The sequence below is a fragment of the Ricinus communis genome, chromosome 2, assembly GCF_019578655.1.
Source record: "Ricinus communis isolate WT05 ecotype wild-type chromosome 2, ASM1957865v1, whole genome shotgun sequence".
Classification (NCBI taxonomy): domain Eukaryota; kingdom Viridiplantae; phylum Streptophyta; class Magnoliopsida; order Malpighiales; family Euphorbiaceae; genus Ricinus; species Ricinus communis.
The window spans coordinates 11,482,787-11,510,019 of NC_063257.1; the positions used below are offsets into that span (position 1 = coordinate 11,482,787).

The 27,233-nt window shown below is 33.7% G+C and overlaps 1 protein-coding gene across 1 annotated transcript; it reads right to left on the reverse strand.

Moving 5' to 3' along the window:
* Positions 1 to 505: 505 nt before the first annotated feature.
* On the reverse strand, positions 506 to 26,381 carry LOC8277190 (SCY1-like protein 2 A). Its single transcript, XM_048370699.1, has 14 exons — positions 25,153 to 26,381; positions 22,180 to 22,284; positions 19,336 to 19,443; positions 18,667 to 18,849; positions 8,245 to 8,371; positions 7,124 to 7,185; positions 6,890 to 6,976; positions 6,415 to 6,501; positions 5,444 to 5,557; positions 3,875 to 4,003; positions 2,609 to 2,671; positions 2,276 to 2,437; positions 2,061 to 2,179; positions 506 to 1,841 (listed from the first exon to the last, which is right to left on the reverse strand). Exons 1-14 carry the CDS (start codon positions 25,645 to 25,647, stop codon positions 911 to 913), a joined length of 2,772 nt encoding a protein of 923 aa, XP_048226656.1. The 5' UTR covers positions 25,648 to 26,381; the 3' UTR covers positions 506 to 910.
* Between the last annotated feature and the right edge of the window lie 852 nt (positions 26,382 to 27,233).

The window sequence follows — 27,233 nt, forward strand, 5'->3', positions numbered from 1 at the left end:
ACAAGTTAAATAACTCCTTACTGAATATATAAATCAAAGTACAAGAGCTTGATATAACATAAATCAAAGTCATTGATGCATTACAATAAAAATTCAAGAGCTTAATAAAATAAACCATAAAAGTTGACACGGCTTGAAACTGATTCTGCCAAAAAAAATGTATAATGGGATTTGGACAGGCCAAGATCGTCAATGGTCGACCCTGTTTTTCAGGTTACATAATAGTATAACAGCACTCAATTACTAAAACCTCTATGGGCTAAATGCATATAAAAGGTGGATATATACACATGGGAAATGAATGGATATATCAGTTTATGAATGCATAAACTAGAATATGAAATGCAAATATTTGATGAATATCTCTGAATCTTTTAAAACTTTCATATAAACATAGAAGTGAAGCAGATATACCTTTGATTTCTCTGAAGCCCAATTGCAGTTCACTTGGAATGCTTCGGCATGAAATTAATGCAAAGCCCTTCAGAGACCTCCAAAATCTGAGTAGAGACTCAAATATTCACTTCACTTTCATTATTTCTAAACCAGTTGCTGGAACTGGAATTGTTTTGAAAATACATTTTCCAGCCAAAACTACTTCTCAAAGTCAGACTGTTTTACTGATCCGAGTGAACATAAAACAATTTTTTTTCTTTATAAAGAAAAAAGGACAGAAAAGAGGAAAAGCCAAAGAAAGAACCCTGTTAAGGGTCGACAAAATAAGCTACAAACAATTCACAACAATCACTTTTAAGACCATGCCGTTTCTTATGGATTCTGCCCAAGATGAACTTTATCCTTTAAGATAATCCAACTGCCTCTGGCACGGCATGGAGTGGACGTCCAGGATATATGCTTTCTTTTCCCTTCCTGTTTGTTTCATATGGTAAAGACCACCCGAACCAACCCATTACAGCAAGTCTAGAAGAGGCGGTTGTTCAGCCTGCGGTTTGGCATGGCTAGTCCTTGTGCTAGATGAGGCTCCCCTTCCTCTTCCTCTTCCTCTACCTACTGCAGTTGATGGAGGCGGAGCAAGTTTAGGTGCCAACTGTTCATTCTTGCTGGAACCAAATATAGATCCCAGATCTGTTGATTTCTTATCATTATAAGAACCTAAAATAGACATGTTTTGATTCTGTTTCATGAGACCAATAGAATTCTGTGAACTTACACCACTATTCAAACTACCAGCATTTAGCCCTTGGTTTGATTTCAATGGCTCAAATGAACTTTGGTTATTAAAGGCCCAACTATTATTTCCATTGCTTTGGAAGTTCAAACTGCTGGGTGTGCTTGTGCTCAGATTGGTAACATAATTGTTTGCCAGTAATCCAACAGAACCATTATTTCCAGATGCACTGGAAGTACCACTGGTTCGTGGAGGCCAATTAGCAAAAGGATCTAGATCATCGAAGCTTGAAGAGGATGCTGTTCCTGTCTTCAATTGCTTGTCAAAATCACCTAACTGAGGAGTTACACCTGAAGGTGCCCGAGGGGGCCATTCTATGTCAACTGCAGGGCATGATGCAGCTGTTTGCTGAACAGAAACACCAGAATTCGAGGCAGATTCTGACTGCAAAGAAGCTAACTGAATTGGCTGATTACTTGAAATGGAGGGAGTAGATAATGGCTTGCTTGTAGAAGGCTGGTTCTTAGTAGCATGTCCTTTCGAGATAGGACCCCAATCCTCATCCCATGAAGGGCTACTTTTCGATGCAGGAGCCACAATTGCACCTGTTTTGCTTGAGGATTGAGACTGAAGCCCGTTGGGAAATGATACTGGCTTCACCTCTGGAATTCCAGAATCAGTTACTGTGACTCCTCTCTTTTCTTCTATCGTCCTATAACAAGCCCATATCATTGAGAAAAGATGACAAAACAAAAAAGAGGCAACACAACAAGTATAGCATGCGGCAAATAGAGATACATATCCTAATAGCATCAAAGAGACCATTAATTTAACCCAAAGAAAAAAAAGCAGTAACAAGTGTGCAGATATATGCAGACAGTATAGAAAGTTGGAGGTCTAGGGTGCAAATTGCAACACATTATTTTAATACCTGAGGATATCCTTCACAAAGAGCATATACTTCGCAAACTGCTGAACGCTCAAGTGTTGGGCAGTAAGAAGAGGTACGAGTAGTGGAAGGACATGCTCTACCACAAATTCTACTCCATACTGACATGTAGGAAAATGGCCATGAGATTATTAAGCATACTAGCAAAAGGAGATTAATGCAGTAGTAACACTACACCTGTCACTAGGAACTATTACCTGCTTGAGAATTGAATTTGCAACCCCAAGGGTACACATAAGGGTGGGAGCAGAACGGTCAACAGCTGTACAACGTTGAATCGTTTGCAAGATTTCCAGAATAGCTTGTTTATCGAGTTTATGAACAAGATCCCCGAAGCATAACAGAGCATTGACTCTTACCTGGCAATACAAACATATACTTAGCTTCTGATTAAAAATCTACAGCATACTGAAGAAGCATCGGAAAAGTAGTTTGATCATATCTCTTTAAGTATCATAAGAGCAGATTCTGACTTTGATAAAATCCAATAAAAGTCAGCAAATGAGAAATAAAAAGAGAAACAATCATACCGCAGCAACAGTTGTTTTAAGTGCTAAGCCATGAACCCGAGGCAGAATTGATTGTTTCACTAGCTGACAAATTAAAGACAAGAAAAAGAAGAGTAACAAGTTAATGTGAATAACAAAATTTGGCCCCTTAAATAGACAGCAAGAAGAGAAGTTTGTGCATCTCTTGAGTGACCAAATCTGCATCAATGCATGCATAACAGCTAAAAGGATTGTAGTAATAAGTATTGTGCAAATAAAAAGGTGAAATGCTAGTATACCTTTCATAGGCATATGTTAAAATATAATTATTTGCATAAGGAAGCCAGTCCAAAATGTTTCATGCAATTTCAAATTTAAAGTTGCACCTAGCCCATAACCACCCAAAAATAAACACATGCTACATGGCAAGGAACCTACATCCTCAGAAAAAAAATTGTTCAATCGATAATCTTATCAAGCTACTCAAATAAAATGAAGACCAGGAGAAAGAATATTGGTAGACTAATTAGGTGAGGCCCGATTCCACTTTCTATCATGATGTCCTATTGAGTTAGGGATGTCGACTATTAGCATCCAATAGGCAGACAGTTGCAGAATTTGGCCTTTCCTATTCGAGATTATTGATTGAACTAATCAGGTCTGGCATGATTCCACTACCTATCATCAAGCTGTAATGAATTAATGATATAGAAGTATAGCATCCAATGGGTGGATAGCTGTAGCGTTTTGGCTTTGATCTACTATAATATAAATAGCAAAGGAAAAAAAACCTTTGCATTTGTTCTTGTTTTTGACAATCGTTAGATGCAGATCTAAGAATTGTATATTTTTTAGGGTTGAGAAAAGGAAAGAGAGTATTCAATCCCTTCAGATAGCAAAGTATAGTACTGGTCATTCTAGAAGGGAAAAACCTGCATTTTTTGTAATGTTTGTTTGATATTATATCCTCCTACAATCAGCAAGTTACAGGGCAAAAGGATGTTATTATACATTGCTACATGTTTCTACAGAAAGACCTTAAGCATTCCTAAATTATCAGTTCGGAATGTATAACCACTCAGCTCTTCCACCACATAGTTGAACTTAGATTTTGAATTATGACTGTTGAAAACATGTGGATGGGATATTAGGAAATGGATACTAATATAACTAATTTTCACAGGCTCCCACAACAAGGATAAAAACAAGAACCAGCTAATGTAATTGAACATCCGCATGTCAGAGAATATATAATATAGTTTCTGTACACACATATGCAGGCGCATAAATCATAGAAATGAAAGTCACCTGAATATCAAGTTGCTTAGCAAGGGATGTAGATTTTTTTATGGCTTCCTCTTGAATGCGTGGATCAGTATCATCATAAGCTCGAATAAGCAAAGGCAGGAGATGGGATACTAAATTCTCCTGGCTAGTCTACAACAAATATATAACAGGCAACATTAGATTGAGTCATGGTGACAAACATGTTGATATATGCTATAAAGGACGGGAGGAGGAAACACAAGGAAAGGAAAAAGTGACACAAAAAGTTGAATAAATTTGGTATCCAGCTAATGATTCAGCCAAGAAACTCAAGTAGTAACTAAAAGAAAACAAATACATAGGGCAGCCAAGTTCAACATTAATTTTAATAGAACTTTTGAAATTAGCTTCCTACATCATGAAGGAGAACTTTATCTAAATTTTCGAAACTGGACAGAATCAGAAATTTTTAATAACCCAACACCTTGGGCCCTGTAAGCCTTTTAGTTTAAGCAAAATCTTTAAAACTTGCTCTCAAGACTCATATCTACAATCTTATTGCTGCAAAGAACATTTGCAATGAATCATGGCTTCAGTTTAAGAGATTTAGCACCAACATAAGAATGTGCAAATGTAGTAATTTAGCAGAAAATTGAAAATGATTTGTTGAACTATAATGTAGCCTGTCTCAGTAAGAATGATACATCAAAATAGAACCTTGATGTTTTTAAATTTTTTAAATAAGAAGCTTTTCCTAGCTTGGAAATAAGGGTTAGTTGATTTAAGTTTACACAGCTTTTCCTAATTATAAAAATCAGTGTGATCCGTGAAGATAATTCCAGTACCCTGTGCTCCCTACTGCCCAGACCTAAAATCCGGATGTTTAAGATGGAAAGGCTACTGGACCAGAAAGTGATTGACTTCAATGTTTTACCTCTTACTAAGACTTGTTAAGACATGAAACGCTACTAACACCATGTCACCACCTAAGCCCTAGCCACAGATCATGAACTTCATAAAATTGTATATCTCTTTCCATAGAAGAGGCAGCTTCCATCAAATTGCTAAAAATGATTAAGAAAACAGAATATTAGAGAAAACAAAAGGATCATCTCCAAATTATTATCCCACCAAACTGGTTTCCTAAGAGAGAGAATTTTAACAAAGTCCCACCATTAGCATCCTTTTAGTGAAGTAGATGATCACAGAACTTGGACCTGCATCTTGAGGTTGCAACTGCACAACTTTAACCAATACACAAAGCCATGGCCACTAATAGAATTGAAAGGAAACAAACTCTAAAGCAATGATACTAGAAACACTAAACAATATATATATATATAATTTGGTGATTAAAATAAATTTCTAAGATCAAAAGATTGAGTCTAATGGAATGAATGCTGTTCATTAGCACCACATGATCAATACAGCAATATAGCGATGCATTATGACCTCCTATTTAGCTGATCATCTATATATATTACATGCATCAGAAAAATATGTTAGCAATTTTAAATTTTGTTATCTTCTGGATCAATATTTTGAAATTTTCAACTTTGAACACTGGAAGCAACTTCAATCTACCCTTTATAAGCGTAGTACATTGATTACCTTGTTAATAATGAGTTCAGCATGCTTCGCAAGCAGCAGTAGTGTCTCGCCTGCAGCAGTACTCAGGACGGGAATGAGAGCTGGAAGTGTTGATAGTTCAAAATCGTGTTTATCCTACAACAGAATTCAAAACATCAAACTGCTTTGCCTGCCACTTCAATACCCAGAAAGCCACTTCAAGTCGCACCATTGAATCTAAACTATATAAAAGACCTTCCCCATGCCCCAACTCACAAGAGAGAGAGAGAGAGAGAAAGAGAGAGAGAGAGAGAGAGTATTTAAAATAAAGGAGAGGTCTAAAAACATTTAGGTCAATATTTACCATTTATCAAACTTAACAACTTCATACATAAGCAAGAGAAGTTAAAAATTTGCCATGTGGAAGTAATTTATACGCCAGTTCAATTTCTTTTTTTTTTTTTTCTGTTTAAGGAAAGCAGGATAATTATAATTATTTTCCTGGTTCTTTATTATTTATACTAGTTGTATACCAGAGCAATGCTTGGTCAGTTGGTCTTAAGATAATAAAGCTACATATCGTAATTCATGAATCTTAAAATTCCTGTCCAAGGACATGGTTTTAACATGTACTTTCTCTTTTTCAGTTTTAAGATAAAAAAGCTCAATCCTATGCTATCCCCTTAGTGGTTGCATCACATAAAATACCACATTATCGACATGTGAGGAATATCATGAAAATACTTCAAAGCAATTATGTGGTAGTGACGTGTTTAGGTTAAGAAGTTGGTGCAGTAAGTAATAAAAGATAGGGAAAAAGAAAAAGAAAGAAAAGAAAGGTATGAATGAGACTCTGCTTAATGCCATTATCCCATTCAAAAATTACATTGCTTATTGAACACCATGGACTAGCCAACCACCCAGCAAAACAAAATCCTATAGGAAATATTACAACATACTCCGTAAATATGTCAACCATTGACCTGAATTAACGATGAAGATAAAACCACTACCTGAGACTCTGCTATGGTGAGAACCATGGGAAGAATCATCGGTTGCATTACCATGTTTCTAAGTTCTGCACATAATGGTGGAAGTACCTGCCAAAAAAAGGGAGAGTAATGATCGTTTTCCCATTATGCTAGATGAAACAGCAGCTTGAAGGAGCATGAGCAAGGACCATCATGTACAAACCAAAAATGGACAATTTTCTAGTCTGATTTTAGGATTGTACAGCCAGAAATTATTGGAAGCATAATTAGTTAATATAAACAAGTTGACACAGAAATGCCAGTCATTGTTACAGTCAATAACAATGACCGAGATAGCTATCCTATATGAAACTCTAACTTCATTAACTACAAAAATAGGACAGGATATATTAATGTCTATTACTAAGAGTTTATCGCAAAGTACAGCTACACAAAGGAATAATAGAACAAAAATTTGAATAAGACACTGCATCAATGAGCAAGGAAAAACACAAACCTTATACCGCAATACACGTGAGTCAAAATCTTTCCACATATCTGATAATGCTTTCAGGAATTCAGATTTCTGCATATTATCTCTTTCCTGCAAGAAAACAAAACCAATTATAAAGTATCATTTTCACCATAGATTTTATTTATTTTCTTCTTTTATTTTTTCCCGAATCAAGCGGAGTATCCAGGTGAATTGATCCCAGAAGCATGAGCCAGTCAAAGATTAAAAAAAGCGTACAAGCATGTGATCCAGAAAGCGAAGAGCACGCAACCTAGTGTCATTCCGGAAAAATGAAGAACCTGCAACGAAAGAAAGTAGATCTTAAAAACAACTTAAATAGTCAAATTGACAAGGGATAATCCAAGTGAAGATTCCTGATATATTTATCAAGTCATAACCAACTGCAATTGTTATACGCTATTCAAGCATCTGTTAGGTAAATGAAATTACAGCCCTTCCAAATATCTGATGCAAAAAGTAAATAGCATTTCTTATATAAGAATTAAATCATGAGAGAGCACCATTATTCATTATGGTAATGGAAGAAATGATAGCCCTAACCTTTCATCAATTCTAATGGCAAGAGATATCAAGAATAAATGAATAATTAAAATAGTATTAAGCGAAAAAGAATACAGATCATGATCAACCAAAGGTAGTTCAAATCATACAGAAAAACACTCGATCTGTTTTCAAAGATTACTATGCAGATAAATGGGGTTAAGTGTTCACTCTCTAGACCTTGTTAGTTTTACCAAGCACTAAAAGGGAATAGCATTAGGTACTCTAATTCCTGTAATTGATTTTCAATTCCTAGCCCCCATGTAGGATGACAATAGGGAAACAAAGGCTTTTTCTAGTTCCTGATTCATCATTCCTATTCTCTACTTCTCAGCTTACCAGAGTTTCATTCTCACCCAACACGAGCTAAGATTTTCCTGGCTACAAACCAGCATCCAAAATCTTTTATTCAAATTTCAAAACTGCCTTGTTTTAATCTTACTCTTTAAAAGACACCCTCTTGTCTCATATTAATAGTAGCCGACAGGGCCTTAGTAATTTTGTAACGGGTTTTTATGCATATAAATTACTAGAAAGAAACACCTTCCAAAATCGTTCTAAACCTTCTTTATCTTGTTCTTATTTGATTAGTACCACTTCTAATCCATCTTATAATACATCCCAGTAAAAATAGAGTTAGTTATTTATTTGAAAAACTAGTTACAAAATGGAATTCACACAAACCCTCAGACATTCATATATTCATTTACATGTAATATTATAACTATATTAATGGAATGTTGGATAAATAGCACAACGTGCCACCATATGACATGGTACAAAAGCTCACATTTTACCTGTAAAATCCAGTGCTGTTGGCCTGAAAGACTCATTTGCAGATATCATCCTCTGCAGTTCAGGAACTAATTCTGGTGGAACAGAGGAGAAGGCTTCATTGGATAGGTAATTCAAGGTATTCATATACTGCAGAGAGGAAAAAGAAATATCAAACATTGTTAATGAAGGCAGAATCAAAAGAGAGTGAATTTATCTACAACTAAATATTGAATCAAGGTCCATTGGAATTCACTGTATATATATATATATATATATATATATATGTATGTGTGCATGGGTTGTTGTATGTCAAAAAGATTATTTAGAATGTTCCCAATGCTAAGAGTTGTCAAATAGACCCTGTTCATATATCTTTACTACTACCCTGGTCTTGGATCTAAACAATGTTAGCATTGCTAACAGTAGTGAAAATTTTCTTTTAAGAAAAAAGAAAAAGCAACGGCATACTACAAATTGGATTAATCCCAATTTGATTTTCCCAAAATTATGCTAAAATTGAAGAAAATTATATCCATTCTTTAAAATATCCTAAAATCAAAAGGTGATTGGCAAAGGGTATCTTGAGCAATTTCAATAATTGGGTTCATTGATATTCATAGTATAGTAGATGCTATTAGACATACAATCATGCTTAACTCGATGGAATTGCTTCATCTTAAAGGGGATCTTCTATAATCTCGCACGTGAGGGGTTATTTCTTAGTTTCGTCCAATCATTAATAACTTGACTAATTTTTAGATAATAATAGATGGAAACAACACTCATAAGGAGTCCTATTAAAAACCAAGAAATACAGGCCTGCATGCCATCCACACCATCAAAGAATTAGAAAGTATAAATTGAAAGATTTTTCCTCCTCTTTTCTATGTTTGATCAAAGGACAAACCTTTCTTTGAATTTCTACTCATCATATTTATTTAGTGAACAAGTGATAATAAAATGGTTCTTAATCATGGAATCTTTAGACTTAGTTTGAAGTTCTTATTAAACCATCATGGTTCTAATATGCATCTGAGGTTTCAATCGGTTTGTAGGATCTTAGCAAAACAATTCCTATTATAGATAGCCCTTATAAAATTAAATTTTGCATGTACAAATAAAAGAACCATCAGGCAAGCGCCAATATTCAAGAACTAGGATACTAGAAGATTCTCTCATTTAAGCCCTTCTTGCACTTGCTACTCTAGCCTCTCAACACCAAATACATGCATACTTATTTCCCGAATGACAGAAGGTCCTCTCATTAGTAAAAAAGTTGGTAAGTATTATCCTAAAAAGCAACATCAAAAACAAAATAATTTCGAGCTGGTCTCAAAAACTTGGACTATTAGACACTCGAAGCAAATTTCTTACTGGGGATTCCTTTGCTTTCCAAGCTGCCCACACAAAAATTTCCTCAAACATCAACCTCATATTAAATTCCATTAATTGTTCCTTAATTGCATGCTTATATTTGACTTTACTTAGTTCAACCCAACAAGAGACGACCAAAGATAAAATAAATAAATAAACAAGAAGCTGACAAATAGACAAAAGTATGTGTATGCATCTCTAATTACTCACTTTGAGTAAAGTATTTAATCAAATATGTCTAGTCTCTAGATAATTCACCATTTAGTCCCATCAACTGTCCAAATTTTCCGTAATCTCTTTTCTCCACTAAATATCTCTAGGCTTCCCAGTTACTTCTATAGTTATAATCTCTAGGCTTCCTAGCATACATTGCAAACTAAGCTCTTATTATTGTTTGTAAATGGTAAAGTTGCTTGATACATTATAACATATATAAAAGTGCAAAGTAGGGGTGGGGCTCAGACAAATTTATTAAAAGGACCTTCTTAATTGTTTAGTTAATTGGGTTACTTACAAGTTACATAATATTAATAATTAAATTTATTAATAAATAATATTAATATTATATAATAACTACAAGTCTAACACTAGAAGTCTAACTTTATTAGGATTTCAATATTGGTTATAAAATAGAATTTTTAAACTATTAAATGTGTTAAAAAAATTTTAAAAAGCACCATTAAGTACAAACCTAACTCTAGAAGTCCTACTCTATTAGTATTTCAACATCGGTTATAAAACACAATTTTTAAACTATCAAAAGTGTTACAAAGCTTTTAGAAAGACATTTAGCATTGCACGAATTTATACTATTTACGAATTTATATAATATTTAAGTGCACGTAAATTCTTTTGAGGAAGCTTTTCATGTAATGGATTTACAAATTCATTATTGTGGTTGAAATAATCATTTTAAGTATTAAACGCCTACTAATTTTTTTTGTCATTTTTTGCCTCTTCTTTTACAATTTGTTTCAACAATACTATTTTGCTAAATTAAAATAGTTTTATTTTTTTATTATGAGAATAATAATAAGTCTAATTATAAATAATCATATCTTTTAGGCTTAATGACCTATATAATCATGAACTTTCAACTTTTTTTAATTTCATCAAATTCTTCTAAAAATTTCAATTTTATAACGAAACTATGATATTTGTTTCATTTTAACATTCTAGCAAACTTTATTTAATAATCCGGTTGATTTTGCTAACTTGGCACCAGAAGCCATTAAATAATCAATTTTAGAAAAAAATTTGTTAAATCAAACATAAATGGCTGTTGTCTCATCAAAAATACACTTACCAAAATTTATACACTTAAAAACTTATCTTTCACCAAACAATTGAAAGAATAATCAAGTTACATTATTTGCCTTCTACATACCCACTACCATCACCACTTACACCATAACCACCAGCAGCTCTAACTCATCATCCACAATTTTATAAAAAACCGATAATCTTTCCTTTTACATTCTTTGCTTCCATCAATTCTTCCTTACTCACTTCTCAATCTCCATATCTCTCACAAATAATCTATTCTCTGTCTCTCTCACCCATAAACAGATCATAGATAGTTTTAAACGGCAGCAAAAGGCGTTTGTATGTAAGTGAATCCAACAAACTTCAAGATCTATTTGTCTCTAAGCTTACATGGTGTAGGGAGTGAAGATGGTGTTCAATTGTTTCTTGTCTATGTCATCGACGATTAAAGATCTAGTTGCCTCTATTTGTCTATATCTTGCTAAGAAATTGCTTTTTGTTTCTATTTTGTGTTCAATTTGGATAATTTTATAAGGCTAGATAGTGAAGGTGCAGACATATTTTGTTTGTGTAGATGTGGTGATGGTGGGTGGTACAAAATAAATGGATAGCAGTGGAAAATAGAAAATCAAAATCTTGAAGCTTAGTTTTTGTATTTGTGTTTGACAAGATAGAGAAAACCGACTGTTGAAAGATCTCGTAAATAATTGTGATTATGTACCATATTTGTTATACTCTATATCTAGAGGTTTATGAGCTGTATTAGTAATCTTAGAAATCAATATTTATTTTCTTCTATATTATGGCGGTTAGTTGAATAGTATATTTCCCCTTAATTAGGAAGATTAGCTGCCTTTTCTGTTCCTAGTTAAGCTCTTTAAATACCTGTACATCGATATAGAAAAATTAATTCAACCTTCTTATATTTTTGTTCACCGTTTTCATGGTATCAAAGCCAAAAATCCTAGGTTTGAATCTTTTTTCTTTCTATCTCGAAAATGTCTGAAATCACGTCTGGGACAAACCAGCCTCTTCAGCCATCTCAGTCCAAACCTCAGAGAAATACATCTGAAAACCATCCCTTTCATATTACTACAATCCGACTAAATGGTGATAATTTTCTTCGATGGTCACTATCTGTTCGCATGTATCTCCGAGGAAGAGGAAAGATTGGCTATATCACAGGTGATACTAAGCAGCCTGACGTGAATGACAAAACTTATACCATTTGGGATGCTGAAAACTCAATGGTAATGACATGGTTGGTCAATTCCATGACTGAAGAGATAAGTGCAAACTACCTATGTTACTTTACAGCCAAGGAATTATAGGACAATGTCTCAGAAATGTACTATGATCTTGGAAACCAATCCTAAGTTTACGAGTTGACCCTACGACTTGGGGAAATTTGCCAAGGTGAGAATTATGTGACAAAGTATTTCAGTTCTCTTAAATGGATGGCAGGACCTGGACTTGTTCAATGATTATTAGTGGAAATCAAATGATGACTGCAACCAGTACAAGAAGATAGTGGATACTAGCCGAATATTCAAATTTCTTGCAGGTCTAAATGTTGAATATGACGAGGTCCGTGGCCGAATAATTGGAAGAAATCCCCTGCCTCCAATTGGTGAAGTTTTTGCGGAGGTAAGGAGAGAAGAGAGTCGGAGACATGTGATGCTGGGAAAGAGGACTGCAGGTTCAATCGCGTCCATGGAAGGATCAGCGCTGGCTATACCTGAAGCTCAAGTAAGCAGTAGAACTTCTCACAACCAGCGTGCAGAAGACAAAAACAACCTGCAATATGACTACTGTGGAAAGCCACACCATACTCGCAAAAAATGCTAGAAGTTGCATGGTAAACCACCTAATGGTAAGGAAAAAAAATCTGGTGAACATAGCACACCTTCAGTAAATGAAGCTGAGTTATCTCCATTTACTAAAGAGCAATTAAGTCATCTTCTTAAACTGCTGAAATCTTGCTCATCATCTAATGCTCCTATCGATTCTATGGCACAAACAAATAGTAATTCTTTGGCTCTATTTGTTCTAGGAAGTACTACTCCTTGGATCATAGATTCAGGAGCCTCTGATCATATGACAAGCTGTTCTCAATTGTTTGATTCATATCATCCATGTTCCGGTTCCGAAAACATCGGAATAGCTGATGGCACTTTTTCACCTATTGCAGCCAAAGGAAATATTAAAATTTCATAAAAATCTCTTTGAAATCAGTTTTACATGTTCCAGAACGTGCATGTAATCTTCTCTCCGTTAGCAAATTGTCTAAATACTCTAATTATTCCATTCTTTTTTCTCCTTCCAATTGTGTTTTTCAGGACCGGAACTCGGGGAAGATGATTGGAACTGCTAGAGAAATAAATGGGTTGTACTACTATGATGGAACTGGTTCTAGGAATAAAGCAGCTCATGGGTTAGGTAGTACAAGTTCAAACTTTGTCTATGATCAAGTTATGTTATGGCACAAAAGATTAGAGCATCCTAGCTTTCCATATCTCAAATCTTTATTTCCTAAATTATTTAAAGGTATTGATTATTCAAAACTGCATTGTGAAGCTTGTAATTTAGCTAAAAGTCATCGTGTTCCGTTTCCAATAAAACCATATTCTGCTTCAAAATCATTTTATCTGTTGCATAGTGATGTTTGGGGCACATCCATACTTAACACACTTTCTGGAAAAAAATGGTTTGTAACATTTATTGATGATCACACACGAATTTGCTGGGTTTATTTGTTGGAAAAGAAATCTGCAGTTGAACAACAATTTAAAGATTTTTTCCACATGGTTGAAAATCAATTTTAAACAAAAATTGGCATTCTAAGAACGGATAATGGGACTGAATATTTCAACAAATATTTGAGAACATTTATTTTGGAAAAAGGTATTCTGCATCAATCCACTTGTCGTGACACAACACAACAAAATGGTATTGCTGAAAGAAAAAATAGGCATTTACTTGAAGTTGCTCGGGCACTTATGTTTTCCATGAATGTTCCTAAATATCTTTAGGGTAATGCACTCCTAACCTCTTGTTATTTAATAAACAGAATGCCATCTTGAGTTCTAAAATTTCAAACACCTTTACAAGTTTTGAAAAATTATTTTTCCACATCTAAGATAACAGCAAATCTCCCTTTAAAGGTTTTTGGGTGTGCTTGCTATGTGCATGTCCCAAATGTGTTTAGCTCAAAGCTTGGTCCCAAAGCTGAAAAATGTGTTTTTATTGGTTATGCTTCTAATAAACATGGGTATAAGTGTTCTAATCCAGTCACAAAGAAATTTTTTGAGAGCATGGATGCTAGATTTGTTGAGGATCACTCTTTTTTAAAAAAGAAAATTCTTCAGGGGGAGAACCTAGTTGAAGAAAATAATGTTTGGGAAACTTTACCCATTTCTTTAACTAATTCTGATATGGAAACTAGGGTTAGCATTATTAATCCTACTTTGGCAGATGTTACTTTATCAGAGACAGGGGGAGCAGTACTTCCAACGGATCATAATCCAGTGGATCATAATCCATAACATGAGCTGCAGGTTTATACTAGGAAGAAATTCCATATAATTACTACAGCCTCAGTTATTCCTTCAGCAGATATTCAATCAACTTTGCCGAATAATGGCCCTACAACTCATAGTAACCTTCCCTCTACTTCCACTCCTTCTGATCTTGATCTTCCAATTGCTTTAAGAAAAGGAATCCGAACATGCACTAAACATCCTATCGCACAATACTTGTCATATAAAAAACTGTCAAAAAATCATAAAGCATTTGTGTCTAGGATTTCTAATATGCTTGGTTCAAGAACTGTTCAGGAAGCATTAGGTGACCCGAGTTGGAGATTAGCTATCATGGAAGAAATAAATGCTCTTAAAAGAAATAACACTTAGATTGTCATTGATCTACATAAAGACAAAAAGACGATTGGGTGCAAATGGGTGTTCACGGTGAAGTTTAAAGCCGTGGAAGTGTGGAGAAATGCAAAGCGAGACTAATAGCAAAAAGATTTACTCAAACTCATGGTATTGATTACCAAAAGACTTTTGCTCCTGTTGCTAAAATTAACTCTATTAGGGTACTTCTTTCTCTTGCAGTTAATTTCAACTGGCCACTTCATCAATTTGACGTAAAGAATGCGTTTTTAAATGAAGAACTGCAAGAAGAAGTATATATGGACCTGCCACCCGGATTTGAAGAAAAACTTGGAAAAGGCAAAGTGTGCAAATTAAAAAGGTCTCTATATGGATTAAAGTAGTCTCCTAGAGCTTGGCTTTAGCGTTTTGGTGATGTTATCAAGAGACATGGTTTCTCTCAAAGCCAAGCTGATCACGCCCTGTTTTTCAAACATTCCATCAAAGGTAAAATAGCTATTTTGATTGTGTATGTAGATGATATAACCATGACAAGGGATGATTCTCTTGAGATTAGCAACTTGAAGAGGAAACTTGATGCCGAATTTGATATTAAGGACTTGGGAAAACTGAAATATTCCCTCGGGATGGAATTTGCAAGATCCAAGGAGGGAATTTTTGTCAACCAACGCAAGTATGTGCTTGATTTACTCAAAGAAACAGGAATGACAGGTTGTAAGGCAGCAGATACGCCAATTGAACCTAATGTAAAGTTGAAACAGCAGCACCTAATGAGTTAATGGACAAAGAACCAACGATCGGTAGGGCGACTAATCTATTTGGCTCACACTGGACCTGACGTAGCTTTTGCAGTGAGTGTTGTGAGTCAATTCATGCATTCACCTGGACCTACTCATTTTGAAGCCGAATTCAGAATTTTGAGATACCTCAAAAGAACTCCTGGAAAAGGACTTTTGATCAAAAAAGGAGAACATCTTCTGATAGAGGCCTACACAGGAGATGTAAATGATAGAAGATTCACCTCAGGTTATTGTATCTTTATAGGCGGAAATCTGGTTACTTGGAAAAGTAAAAAACAAAGTGTGGTGGCAAGGAGTAGTGCTGAAGGAATTCTGTGGCACATGGATTCTGTGAAGTGTTATGGGTAAAAAGACTCCTAGAAGAATTGAAGATTCCTATACCAGCACCTATTAAAGCTTACTGTGACAACAAGGCTGCAATCTCTATAGCTCATAATCCAGTTCTACATGATAGAACCAAACATGTAAAAGTTGACAAACATTTCATCAAGGAGAAGATAGATAGTGGTGTGATATGTATGTCCTACATACCCACTGCTAGCCAAACAGCAGATATACTAGCAAAAGGTCTTCCCAAGGTGCAACACGAGAATCTAGTTAGCACGCTTGCCATGAGTGACATCTTCATGCCAGCTTGAGGGGGAGTGTTGAAAGATCTCGTAAATAATTGTGATTATATACCATATTTGTTATAGTATATATTTAGAGGTTTATGAGCTGTATTAGTAATCTTAGGAATCAATATTTATCTTCTTCTATATTAGGGTAGTTAGTTGAATAGTATATTTCTGCTTAATTAGGGAGATTAGCTGCATTTTTTGTTCCTAGTTAAGCTCTTTAAATAGTTGTACATCAACATAGAACAATTAATTCAGCCTTCTTATATTTTTGTTCACTGTTTTCACCGACAAACTGAAAGAAAAAAAGAATTGGCCACCGACTTGCACATATAAACTCATAACAAGATCCAAACTTAGCTCTCCATCAACAGCCTATTTTTTAAAAAGATTTTGATGCTCTAATTGCATAATCTAAGGCTATATTTAGTCTTTCACCATATGCACTTAGGTTTCTTGTTGAGTGTTGGTTTTCTTGGTATTGAGGATTCAGGTAGGCACAATAGATGGTGTCTTTACCGAGACAAGACCTGCATTGTTTCTTGATTTTCTTGATTTAGGTTTCGGAAGCTATTCTTGATTTGAGTTTCTTGGTTTGAGTTGGAGTTGTAGAGAAATAAAAGAAAAAAGGAGGGAGTAGAGCTTGAAGTGATTAAAGACAGGCTAACAAGATGAAGATTAAAGAAATTGCAGGGAAGAGAGATGAAGGTTGAAGAAAGAGGCTATAAACACATCGTTTCATGGGTTCAGATGAGTCACCATTAAAAAGAAAATTTACTCATTTTCTTAGTCAACTCTTTTTTTTTTCTTTGGTATAGTGACTCAGCCCTGCAGTGGCCACGGGTGCAAGTATTGCTGTAAAATTCCATTAGAAGCTGTTTTTGAAGAAAAAATTGAGTTTGCATCTAGTTTTGAAATTTTTAGAAGAATTGGATTAAATTGAGAAAAAATTGGAAGTTCAAGATTAAATCTAGCTTAGAAATCTTAAACAAAATCATAATTTGATTATAAATTTATTAAATTAGAATCAATGAGAGCACAAATATATAAAACAATAACGAATTCAATTAGTAAAATTCAAATGCAACGCACGTGGAAAAAATAATACATTTAATAATGTTAATACTAAAGATTTTATCATTATCTTAACATAAAAACTATTTATGATGATAAATTTCAATATAAATATACAATTCTATTTTTTGAGTGATATAGTTAATATTCACGTGCAAAGCACGTGCATAAAGAGCTAGTTAAATATAAACATGTATGACATGAAGACATGTTGACATAGTTGAAGTGTTGGTGGGAATTAGTTCACAATTAGGCCAAAATGGGTTTCGACTGTGATTTGAATAATAGAAAAAATAATTAGCTGTCATAGAGAACCTCTTCAATAAAGTTTTAGAAAAAAAAAAGTGCAATGAATCAAAGAAACCTAAACCTAACAACAATAAGGAAACTGAAAGAAACTTGATCCAGTAAAACAAGAAAACAGAAACCAAATTAAATAAGAAAACTGAATGACGCACAATCCAGCATCACATGCTGACAGGTGCACCTGTTTTTGCAAGCTGCATCTGAGCTTAAGTGGTGCACCTTAGTGCCGAGGTGCCTGCTAGGGGTGAGAAAAATTTCAAACCAACCAAAATTATATATATATATATATATATATATAATTCGGCTCGGTTCGGTTTAATCTTTTGGAAACCAAAACTAATTCAGTTTGGTCTGGTTTCAAGTTAAAAAAAAATTGGTTTAACCAAACTAACTGAACTGTCTTATTTATTATAAAAGAGTATTTAATATTCAGAAAATTTGATATTTTTCCATCAGATTTTATTTTCTATTTGGTTTAGTTCGATTTAATCTCCTATTCAGCTTGGTTGAATGTATATTTATAAAAGATTTGGTTTCATTTGGTTCAATTTAATTCAGTTTAGTCTCTTATTGGTTCGGTTCAGTTAACTGTATTTATAAGAAAGTCGTTATATTCAGTTTGGGTGGTTCCATTTGGTTTTGAACTGAACCAACCAAATGCTCACTCCTAGTGCCTGCCTTTCATGGGATGAGATGAGCACCTTTCTCCTAAGGCATACCTTTAATAACTATTTGTACCGGAACATGTAATGTAAACTGAACCATTTAACATATCACCCTGTTATCATCATGAATTTAGTAACAAGCAAATCAAGTGCTGACCCATGAATGTTTTATCCAACCCTCTGCATAAAGACCACCACTCAATTATGGTCTGACCAAAAAGTGGCCTAGGAGAGAGTACTTAGAAACAACCGTACCCTTCAAATTTATTATTTTAACTAGTTATTTTAAGACCCAAAGGTATTATAAATTAAGGATGACAATTTTCTCTTGGCAGTCTGAAGGATAGAACTTAGAAGATTTTCACATTTCTAGGAAATATAAGCATACTTAGACTTATAAGCAATGTTTGTGTACGAAAAAAAGCTGAGTCTTAAATGTAAGAATACCATCTTGACATTGTTGTGGCAGTCAAACAAAGGTTTGTGAGCAATCAAGTGGTAGGCAAGACATCCAAAACTGAAAATATCGGAAGAGCATCCAGCTGAAGGTGACTTGCTGCGAACAAGTTCAGGTGCAGTGTAATTCAGAGATGGCTGAAGAGGCAGTATAGAATCCTCGACATCATATTCCTGGATGACTCCCATTAAAAAAAATAATAACAAGAATAAGTACAATTCGCATAAAGCATACTTTAAGCATATATGCAATGAAACTGAATGGACTAGACTTAATAAAAAGTATTAGATCACATTTTAACACAATAAGCAGTAGGCACCTATGGTTCATTAAAGAGTTCTTATAAGTTTGGAGATCAGCAGCCAACAGTAGTTGAAGACAATCAGCAGTGGCAATAGACTAATGTCTAATAAGTATGTAGTAATGCAATTTCCTTGTTTCTTTCCCCTTTTCATAAGATTCTGAAAATTAAGAAAATCCTCTCCATTTCTCAAGTTTCTGCATGCGCCCCCCCAACCCACCCACACAATACAAACACTGAAAAAGATTGTGAAAATGTTTTCCCAGTAATACTAAGAGAGAAAGCCATGAAAAGCAAGGGCCAGGAATTAACGTCAAAACGATTGTTGTGATATTAAACAAAAGAAAGGTCAACTCACAGCATAATGAAAGGCTTGAGAACTAGGCAAGTCACCGGCCTGGTCTGTTGGGATTGCAAAACCAAATCCACCAAGCTTCCATGCTCCACTTGAAGTGATTAGGACATTCTGCAAATAATGAGTTGAGGTTGGCTAGATAAATTCTTAGATATATATGTATACATATATATATATATATATATATATATATATATCAATCTGAAATGTCCTTAACCACAGATTTTAAATTTCAAATTTACGAAATCAAAATCTGATGCAAAAAGATAAGCAATTTCTCAAACAATGAGATTCAGTTTATCCTACAAGAGAGTTGCTGCCTTGTGAAAGACAAAGAATAACAGGTGTACAACTTCGCCTTTACAGAGAGATAGGACCTATTAACAAAAAGTGTTCCTCTTTTCTGACAGTTGTTAAATCATCAAAATACTTTTCCATGCAGCCTCCCAGGCAAAGAGTACAACTTTGGTAGGAGCACATTTCCTCCACCTTCCAAGGAAATATTGTTTACCTTGATCCCGACCTTATCAGCATGGCTCTATAATGAGATCTCAGCTCAAATATCTACTTTTGGATCAACTCCATACAACTTTATCTTTTCTATATCCACCAGAAATATATACAAAAGCTCAAAAAGGTTCACAAAGTCTCTGCATAATCACGGGCAGTTGTTGCAAATGGTGCAAGATAAGATTTATTGAAGTGTATCATCTTCAAAAGAAGATGTAGATCTAGACTTATACCAAACAGGCACATGCATAGCATCTTATTTCAATGTTTTGACCATGCATAACGAAAAACAATTTCTTTCACATTGAAAAACTCACTTTCTAAAAATGAAAAGAAATATATAGAAACATAAGACGATAGATATTCAGAGGAAAATACCTTTAGATCTTTCAAATATTCACAATTCATTTGCATCCAGAAAATAAAGGCACATGAATTTAGAAAGGACACTAATCAGTCATTAATAGTAATAGAATGTAGATAAGTATGTAGATGCTAAAGAACATCATCATTTTCAAAAAAATAACTCAAAAAGAAAAAGAAACGTTACTCACATTTAAACAATAGTTACCTAAGGCACATGATTAAATGAGGCAAAGTGAAACCCTAGGCTCTACACCTAAAATATCCAAAGGTGAGGCACCATTTGTTAAGACTCATTTAGGCTATCTCGAACACAGCTCTGACTGACAACCTAAGACAAGGGCCTCACAAATATTTTGGTTTTTCTTAACATCAAATTGGTTAAATGCAGCACCATATAATGTGTTTGCTTTATGACTCTAATTACATTTGGATGATTGGTGATTGTGACACCAACGAGATCAATCATGTAAACATAATCAACTTGGAGAAGGGTAATACTTGATTGAGTTCTTCACCTAATTCGTTCTGCCTTTTTTTCTTTTTTCTGCAACTACTAGATGTAGAAAACAGTTTAGTCTTTGACTGAACAAATCTTAGTAGCTACCTCCTTTCATGCAATGATGTAGCTTAGAGGTACACTTGAAATCCATAATTGCGATATTGTTCTTTTGTTTAGCCTCTATTGATTGGTGGTTGCTTTTCTTTTTACACCTTTTTTTGTCTTATAACTCATCTTTCACAATACTAATTTTGTATCATTTCTTCTTGATCATTAAAATGTTAGTTATTAAACATCAAATACATAATTTAATTGTTTTATAAACATTTCTAATATGGTGCCACATTCCTCAAGAACACACTTGAGCCTATGCCTTAGATACCACTTTAACTACAGTCGACCTTATAATTAACATACTTGGTGGTTCAAAAAATCACCAAAGGTAATTATTAATTTATTAAAATCACGAAGGATGAAAACCATAACATACTATAAGATTAATGTATTAAAAATAAATTACATACATAAACTGAAAATCAATAAATTATTATATAAAATAAAATAAGTTAATATAAAAATGCAAGATTATAGTTTTCAATCCAACAAGTGATTGGCATAAAAAATTTCATGTTCTAAAACAATTTCATAATAATTGCACTTTCTTTCACTAAAAATATTATTTTCATTTCACTACTTTCTTTTAGTAGCACATGTGCAAAAAAAAAATTCTATTTAATGACTTTTAAAATCTTTATATTTGGTAACTTCTAAAATCTCAATTTACTATTAATAATAAGCATTATAATCACAAACACTACTACGATCTTTGGTTTAAATTTATTGAGAAATTCATTTTATTTACAAATGAGTTCATATATTTTGTGTGTTGAAATAATAACTAGATTCACTACACACAAAAAAACTATATTGTATTTTTGAATAATTTATAATAAAAAAATTAATAGAAAAAGAAAATATGAGAAATGAATGGAAGAGAAAATAAATGAAATTAATCTCATAAAGTATATTGTCCTACTAGTATGAAAATTATTTTGAAATTCTATCTATTTTGTTAGAATTTAGTTTAATTATGATAAATCTTATGGATTTAATAAATTAGAATTCTAAATGAACTTTTATTTCAATAAACACATAAACTTTGGATTTGAAATGAATTTTATAAAATTATTCATTTCAAGTAAACACAGTGTAAATGAAAATGATATATAATTAGCATTTTTCTTCTAAATATTCTTCTTAATAATTAATAATTAAAAAGATTTGTAAAAATTTTATCAGTTATTGAATAATGGAGTTATTAATTATCCAAAGAGGAGTGAAATTGGTTTCTCAAAAACTTATTAATTAATAGAATTATTGATTTATAAAATATTAAATATAAGAGGTCGATTATATATGCTTCTCTATATCTTTGAAATTCAAGGAAGAAAAGAGCGGATGAAAGTACATACCTCAGGTGATATAGCTCGGTGTATCAAACGTGCATTATTATGGAGAAAGTCCAAGGATTCTGCAATTTGAAGTAAACCATGTTTCACCTCCAACAATCCCATTTCCTGCACACAGAGAGAGAGACAGAGCAAAAGCTTTCATAAGGCTACTAATACCACCGTTTCATAGAATAGATCAATAACTCAAGAAACTATGCATGCACTTCAACACAGATTGATTATGAAACTCTCCTAACAAAAATTCCACTAGTCCAGAAAAATAGACTCACATTCAGCGTCGAGCAGAGTGAATTGAATAGTAAAGATGAAGATAGTTTTATATACCTAGAAGATACCCTTCTCCAAAATTATGAACTCAACATCTCTTAATTTTCTAACAAAATTCAGCTAGTCCTCAAAGAAATCTTTCTATGCTATCTGTAACAGTCCTTAAAAGACTAAATGCAATCACCAAAAGTAAATGGTTGTCAGAGCCTGGTCACTATTTGAATTACAAAGGTTTGAAAAGAGACCCGTGGCTTTACTGGGCAAGGTGACTACAACGATGCATCACTTGCAGAATAGCGTGGTAGATTAGAATTATCTAGCAATATAAAGAAAAACCCAGACGATAATGATTTACAGGAGAGAAGTGCCAAAAAATATTGTGAATAAGTTTGTATGGAATCATATATGCTCTTTGTATTAATGGAAGCACTCAAAGAAATGATCCAAGAAACGATAATGAAACAACAAATAATCAAAGAGCTAAGTTGATTGGAAGGATCAGTCAACACTGTTTTTCCTCTTTCCTCTGTGCAACTCATGTAGAAATAATCTTATTCTCTTGACTTGGTGATCCCACCTAGTTGAGCCATTTACATTTACAATGCTGGCTAGTAAAAACCAATAAAGACATAAACCTGTTCATAAGGAAAACGTGCCTCTGTGCTGCAGTAAGCTTACGCCAGAGACATAGGAATTCGAAACCTTTATAGTTTTTTCTCACAAGCACAGGATCATTTCACAAAACATAAATGAGCTAAGAAATGCTAGAATATGTTGACACGTGGCACTGAAGAAAGGAAGAACAAAGAGTGAAATTGGTATTAGACTACTTACTGATATTAGGCCAATGGAAGAGCAACTCACAAGCATGACCTCAACTCATAGGATGTAAATGAGCTAATTAATGCTAAAATATGTTGTAAGAGGACAATAACAAAAGGCATGGTGAATGAAACAGTATTTAAAGTGGTATTTGGAACTTTTAAATACTTCTTATCATGAGAATTGTGTGTTAAAGTAATAAGAATAGTGTTCCCAAGAAAAATATTGTAAAATGAGGAAAGCATAATCGATTTTTCCCACACTCAAACAAAAATTTAGGCCAGTTGATGAAATGTAGAACAGATAATCTAGATTCCAGAACACTAAGAGATAAGGTTATAAGTCCATCCCCAGAATGTCAAAAAGTAACTCAAGACCTACTTCCCTTTACCTCCTTCATTTTACATGCATTGCAGTTTTTGAAATGCATGATTAGTCACAACTGCTGACAAACCTCAGAGTCTATGGGTTGTGCTTTGATTTGAACCTATAAGGCAACAATGTCAAATAATTTATTCTTGATGCTTCCTCCAACAACTAATCGTGTTTCTTTCATTATATGATTTAAAATGTTCTTTCCCTCCCTATTGTTCTTTTATTTTTATAGTTTTTGATCCATTGTTTCATTCAGTATTTATATCCCATTCTGTCTCCAATCATTTTGTCCTTTGACATAATACTCCTGTAGCACAAAGAAAGTATGAGAAGAAGAGTGCAGACATAATATCAGAAAGAGAGAGAGATTTGAAATTTAAAACTTTGTGAGAATCAAAATGGTGTCCTCAAGGATTCAGTCATTTTGTTGTCAGATGCACCAAATTAGAAATAATGGCAATAACTTCAATCTTCATAAGAAATTTCATTGATTAAACTCTCTTTCTAACTAACAACCTGGATCACCATTATGGGAGCACATAGGAGACCATGAGTAAAAGCATAACAAGGGCAAAACAGTCCTGTCATTACTGAGCACCAAATTAGAAGATAACCCTCGATTAGATAACATGGCTTTTTTTCTTGGTTAAAAATAAATTGTTAAAAAATAAAATAATTACCCCGCCTAGAATTATTGCCACAAACTTGGTCATTGTTTGCGGTATAGAAGAGACATACAAAAGGAACTTGTAGAAACACTAAATGATTTTCTACAAATAAATCAGCGTGCTATTTATATGATCAATGCTGTGACAATTTCTTTCTCTCGAAACATAGTTTCTTCCTCTCCAAATAATCTAGAAAACTACGTGTAAAAGCATTCTCACGTTGCTTTTTCTCCAACTCTTTAGAATTGCATAGTGATGCCAAACTTTATGCATGGCCTCAGACAGAAGGAAAAGATAAAAACAACCAAAGTTAACAAAACTAAAGTCAGTAAAACATAAGAAGATTATTGACTTTAATTCAATTCTTTGTGCATAATCCACCTTTTGTTGTACGACATAAATTACTACCTCATCAAACCACCTGTGGTCCATGTGGAATCAAGAGAGGCACATTACCACATACCATAACCAACAAAAGCACCTTCGAAGAGACTAAATTCATCTATTACACCCTAACATGGAATGTCTCCACCATTTTCCTAAACATGTACACCAACCTTTCAATGTTTCCATAATCAGCATTGTTTAATTATGATAGTCTTTAACCTCAGGTTTGGTAAAGAAGTACAAAATACCCTGAATTCTAGTGATGATTATAGAACTGGAAACATTTGACTACAATTGATAGAACTCTAATCCAATTCACTAGCTATACAGTGCAGTATAACAGTATAATTACTCCATTACAGCTCAATATTAATTAAATCAAATATAACCAATCACTCTAAACATCAAACTAAAACGAATCCAAATACAATCCAAGTTCAAGTACGTAACCTACCATTCCTTTGAGCTCCTTAGGAACTTTCATAACATTCTCCAAATTTCCAAGTGCATTAGCCACCGACGCAAAAAGCGGTTCAGTAACCATAGCCATGGCATTCTTATTCTCATCCAAAGCTTGCACCACATGCACCACTCCAGGATGCCTCAACCTAACAAGCTGCCCAGCATCTGCCCTAATCACATCCAAAAACGAATCCTCCGCCGACTTCGAAAGTCCAACCTTTACACGCGCCTCCGTCAACGCTTTCTTATCCAAGACCCAAACGCATACAGTAGGATACTGGTGCGCGCGCGTTGACTCACGCGCTGCCTTTGCTGAGTACAGTTTCCATGCTAGTCCTGGTCCGGCAGAGCCGATCTGGTCTAAAAGATCGTAGTCTTGTAACGCTTTGGGTCCGGTTACTTCTTGTACCGTTGTTTGTACGGTCTTTTCTATTACTGCTGCTGTCTTTGCAAGGGCTTGTGTTAGGGTCTTCATGTTTAGAGACATTTTTGCTTTTTGGTATTTTCTTCTCTCTTTTTCTTTGGCTTTTGTGGTTTCTGGTTCAAATTTTACAAAATCAAATGAATTTTTATGTTTTATGTATGTCTGTACAAGTGTTTAATGTTGTACAAAGTGACGGTGGTTATGACGACGGCAACGGTGATGGTGGTAGTGGTGATGGTGGTAGTGGTGGTGGTGGTGGTGCTGGAGGGAAACGAAGTGGTGATTTCAGATCAAAATATGTTTGTTCATATTTTGCTTTCCTTCCACCTCTTTCCTGTCTCTTTGTAGTTCTTTTCTTTCTGTCTGCTGTTTTTTTTTTTTAAATAATTGTTTAGTCATATTTTAAGTTTAATATATTAAAAGAAAAAACAATTTTTTATTGTTTCATTTTCTTTTTTCCTTTTCCAATTAAAGAATACTTTTCTTAGGTAAAATTAGTGCCTGTCACACGTTGGGTCCAGCTAGGTGTTGCCAGCGTGGGATTGAGCCCAGCTTGTACCGGCCCAATCACTGGTCCGCAGGGTTCCTAGCATACATGAGTTTTTGAGTTGGGAATTTGCGAGGCTTTAGGCCGAGTTCACGCCCAATCACTGGCCCAATCACTTTTCTTTTTTTTTTTTTGGGTTTTTTTCTTTTTTTTTTTTCCTAAAGAATCAATTTAGCCCAAAGTGGATAACCAATTTATTAAACAACTTATTGAAAGTTATGAATTCATGCTAGTCAAATAATTTTAATTTATAATAATAAATTCATTTTTCATACAAAATATCAAACTATAAAAATATATTTTTTAATTGAATTAAAATAAAATTATGTAATGTTACATGATTTATATTTAATATTGATCAGTCTAAATTATATATAAATATTTAATGATATATTTTAGAGGTTTAATGATATATTTCTATATATAAAATGGTGAAAATATGTGTTTTTACCTCACTTAAGCTTAATTGTCTATTTTTAGGAATATTAGCAAAAAGAGAAAAATATGGAGCTAAAAGAAGCTTAATGGGACACGTTTGTGTCAAGGTCTAAGATTAAAATGCATGAACTGCTAATTACAAGGTCCAAGGGATATTTTAGTCATTTTGTATAATTATTAGGATTTATATTAAGAGTTATTTATATGATAGTATTTGGTGGAAATTAAGATACTTTAAGCCTTAACTATTATATAGAATTATATTAAGTATACATCTCTAGAGCGACTTATTTATAGAATGATTATTCTCTATATATATCTTTGCAAAACCTAATTATAGGAGAAAAAGAAGGAGGGGAGTTTTCTCCTACCTGCTCTATACACCTGCCACAATTATTCTCTTCATAATTTTCTACAGTTTTTCATAAACATATAGTTTTAGTTTTCATTATTCTTTTTAGGATCTAAGGGGTTTTTCAAGAAGTGGAGATTGAGGACCAATCTTCTTCCTACTTGAAGAAATTCTTGATCTAGAGGGAGTTTTTACTTTTTTATGTCTTTCAATTTAATACCATGATCATTGGATTAAATATGTTAGGCTAGTTTTTATAAGTGTTTAATTTAATTTTTTTATTTTTGTATGAACCTTGTTATTTATTTATTT

What these genes read in the sequence shown, in the direction of transcription:
- LOC8277190 (XM_048370699.1), bottom strand. Translation starts at nt 25,647, where the DNA reads ATGTCTCTAAACATGAAGACCCTAACACAAGCCCTTGCAAAGACAGCA. An exon ending in CTAAGGAGCTCAAAGGAATG is followed by an intron (nt 22,285 to 25,152) that starts GTAGGTTACGTA and finishes CTCTGTGTGCAG; the next exon opens with GAAATGGGATTGTTGGAGGT. An exon ending in TTTGTGAAGGATATCCTCAG is followed by an intron (nt 1,842 to 2,060) that starts GTATTAAAATAA and finishes GGCTTGTTATAG; the next exon opens with GACGATAGAAGAAAAGAGAG.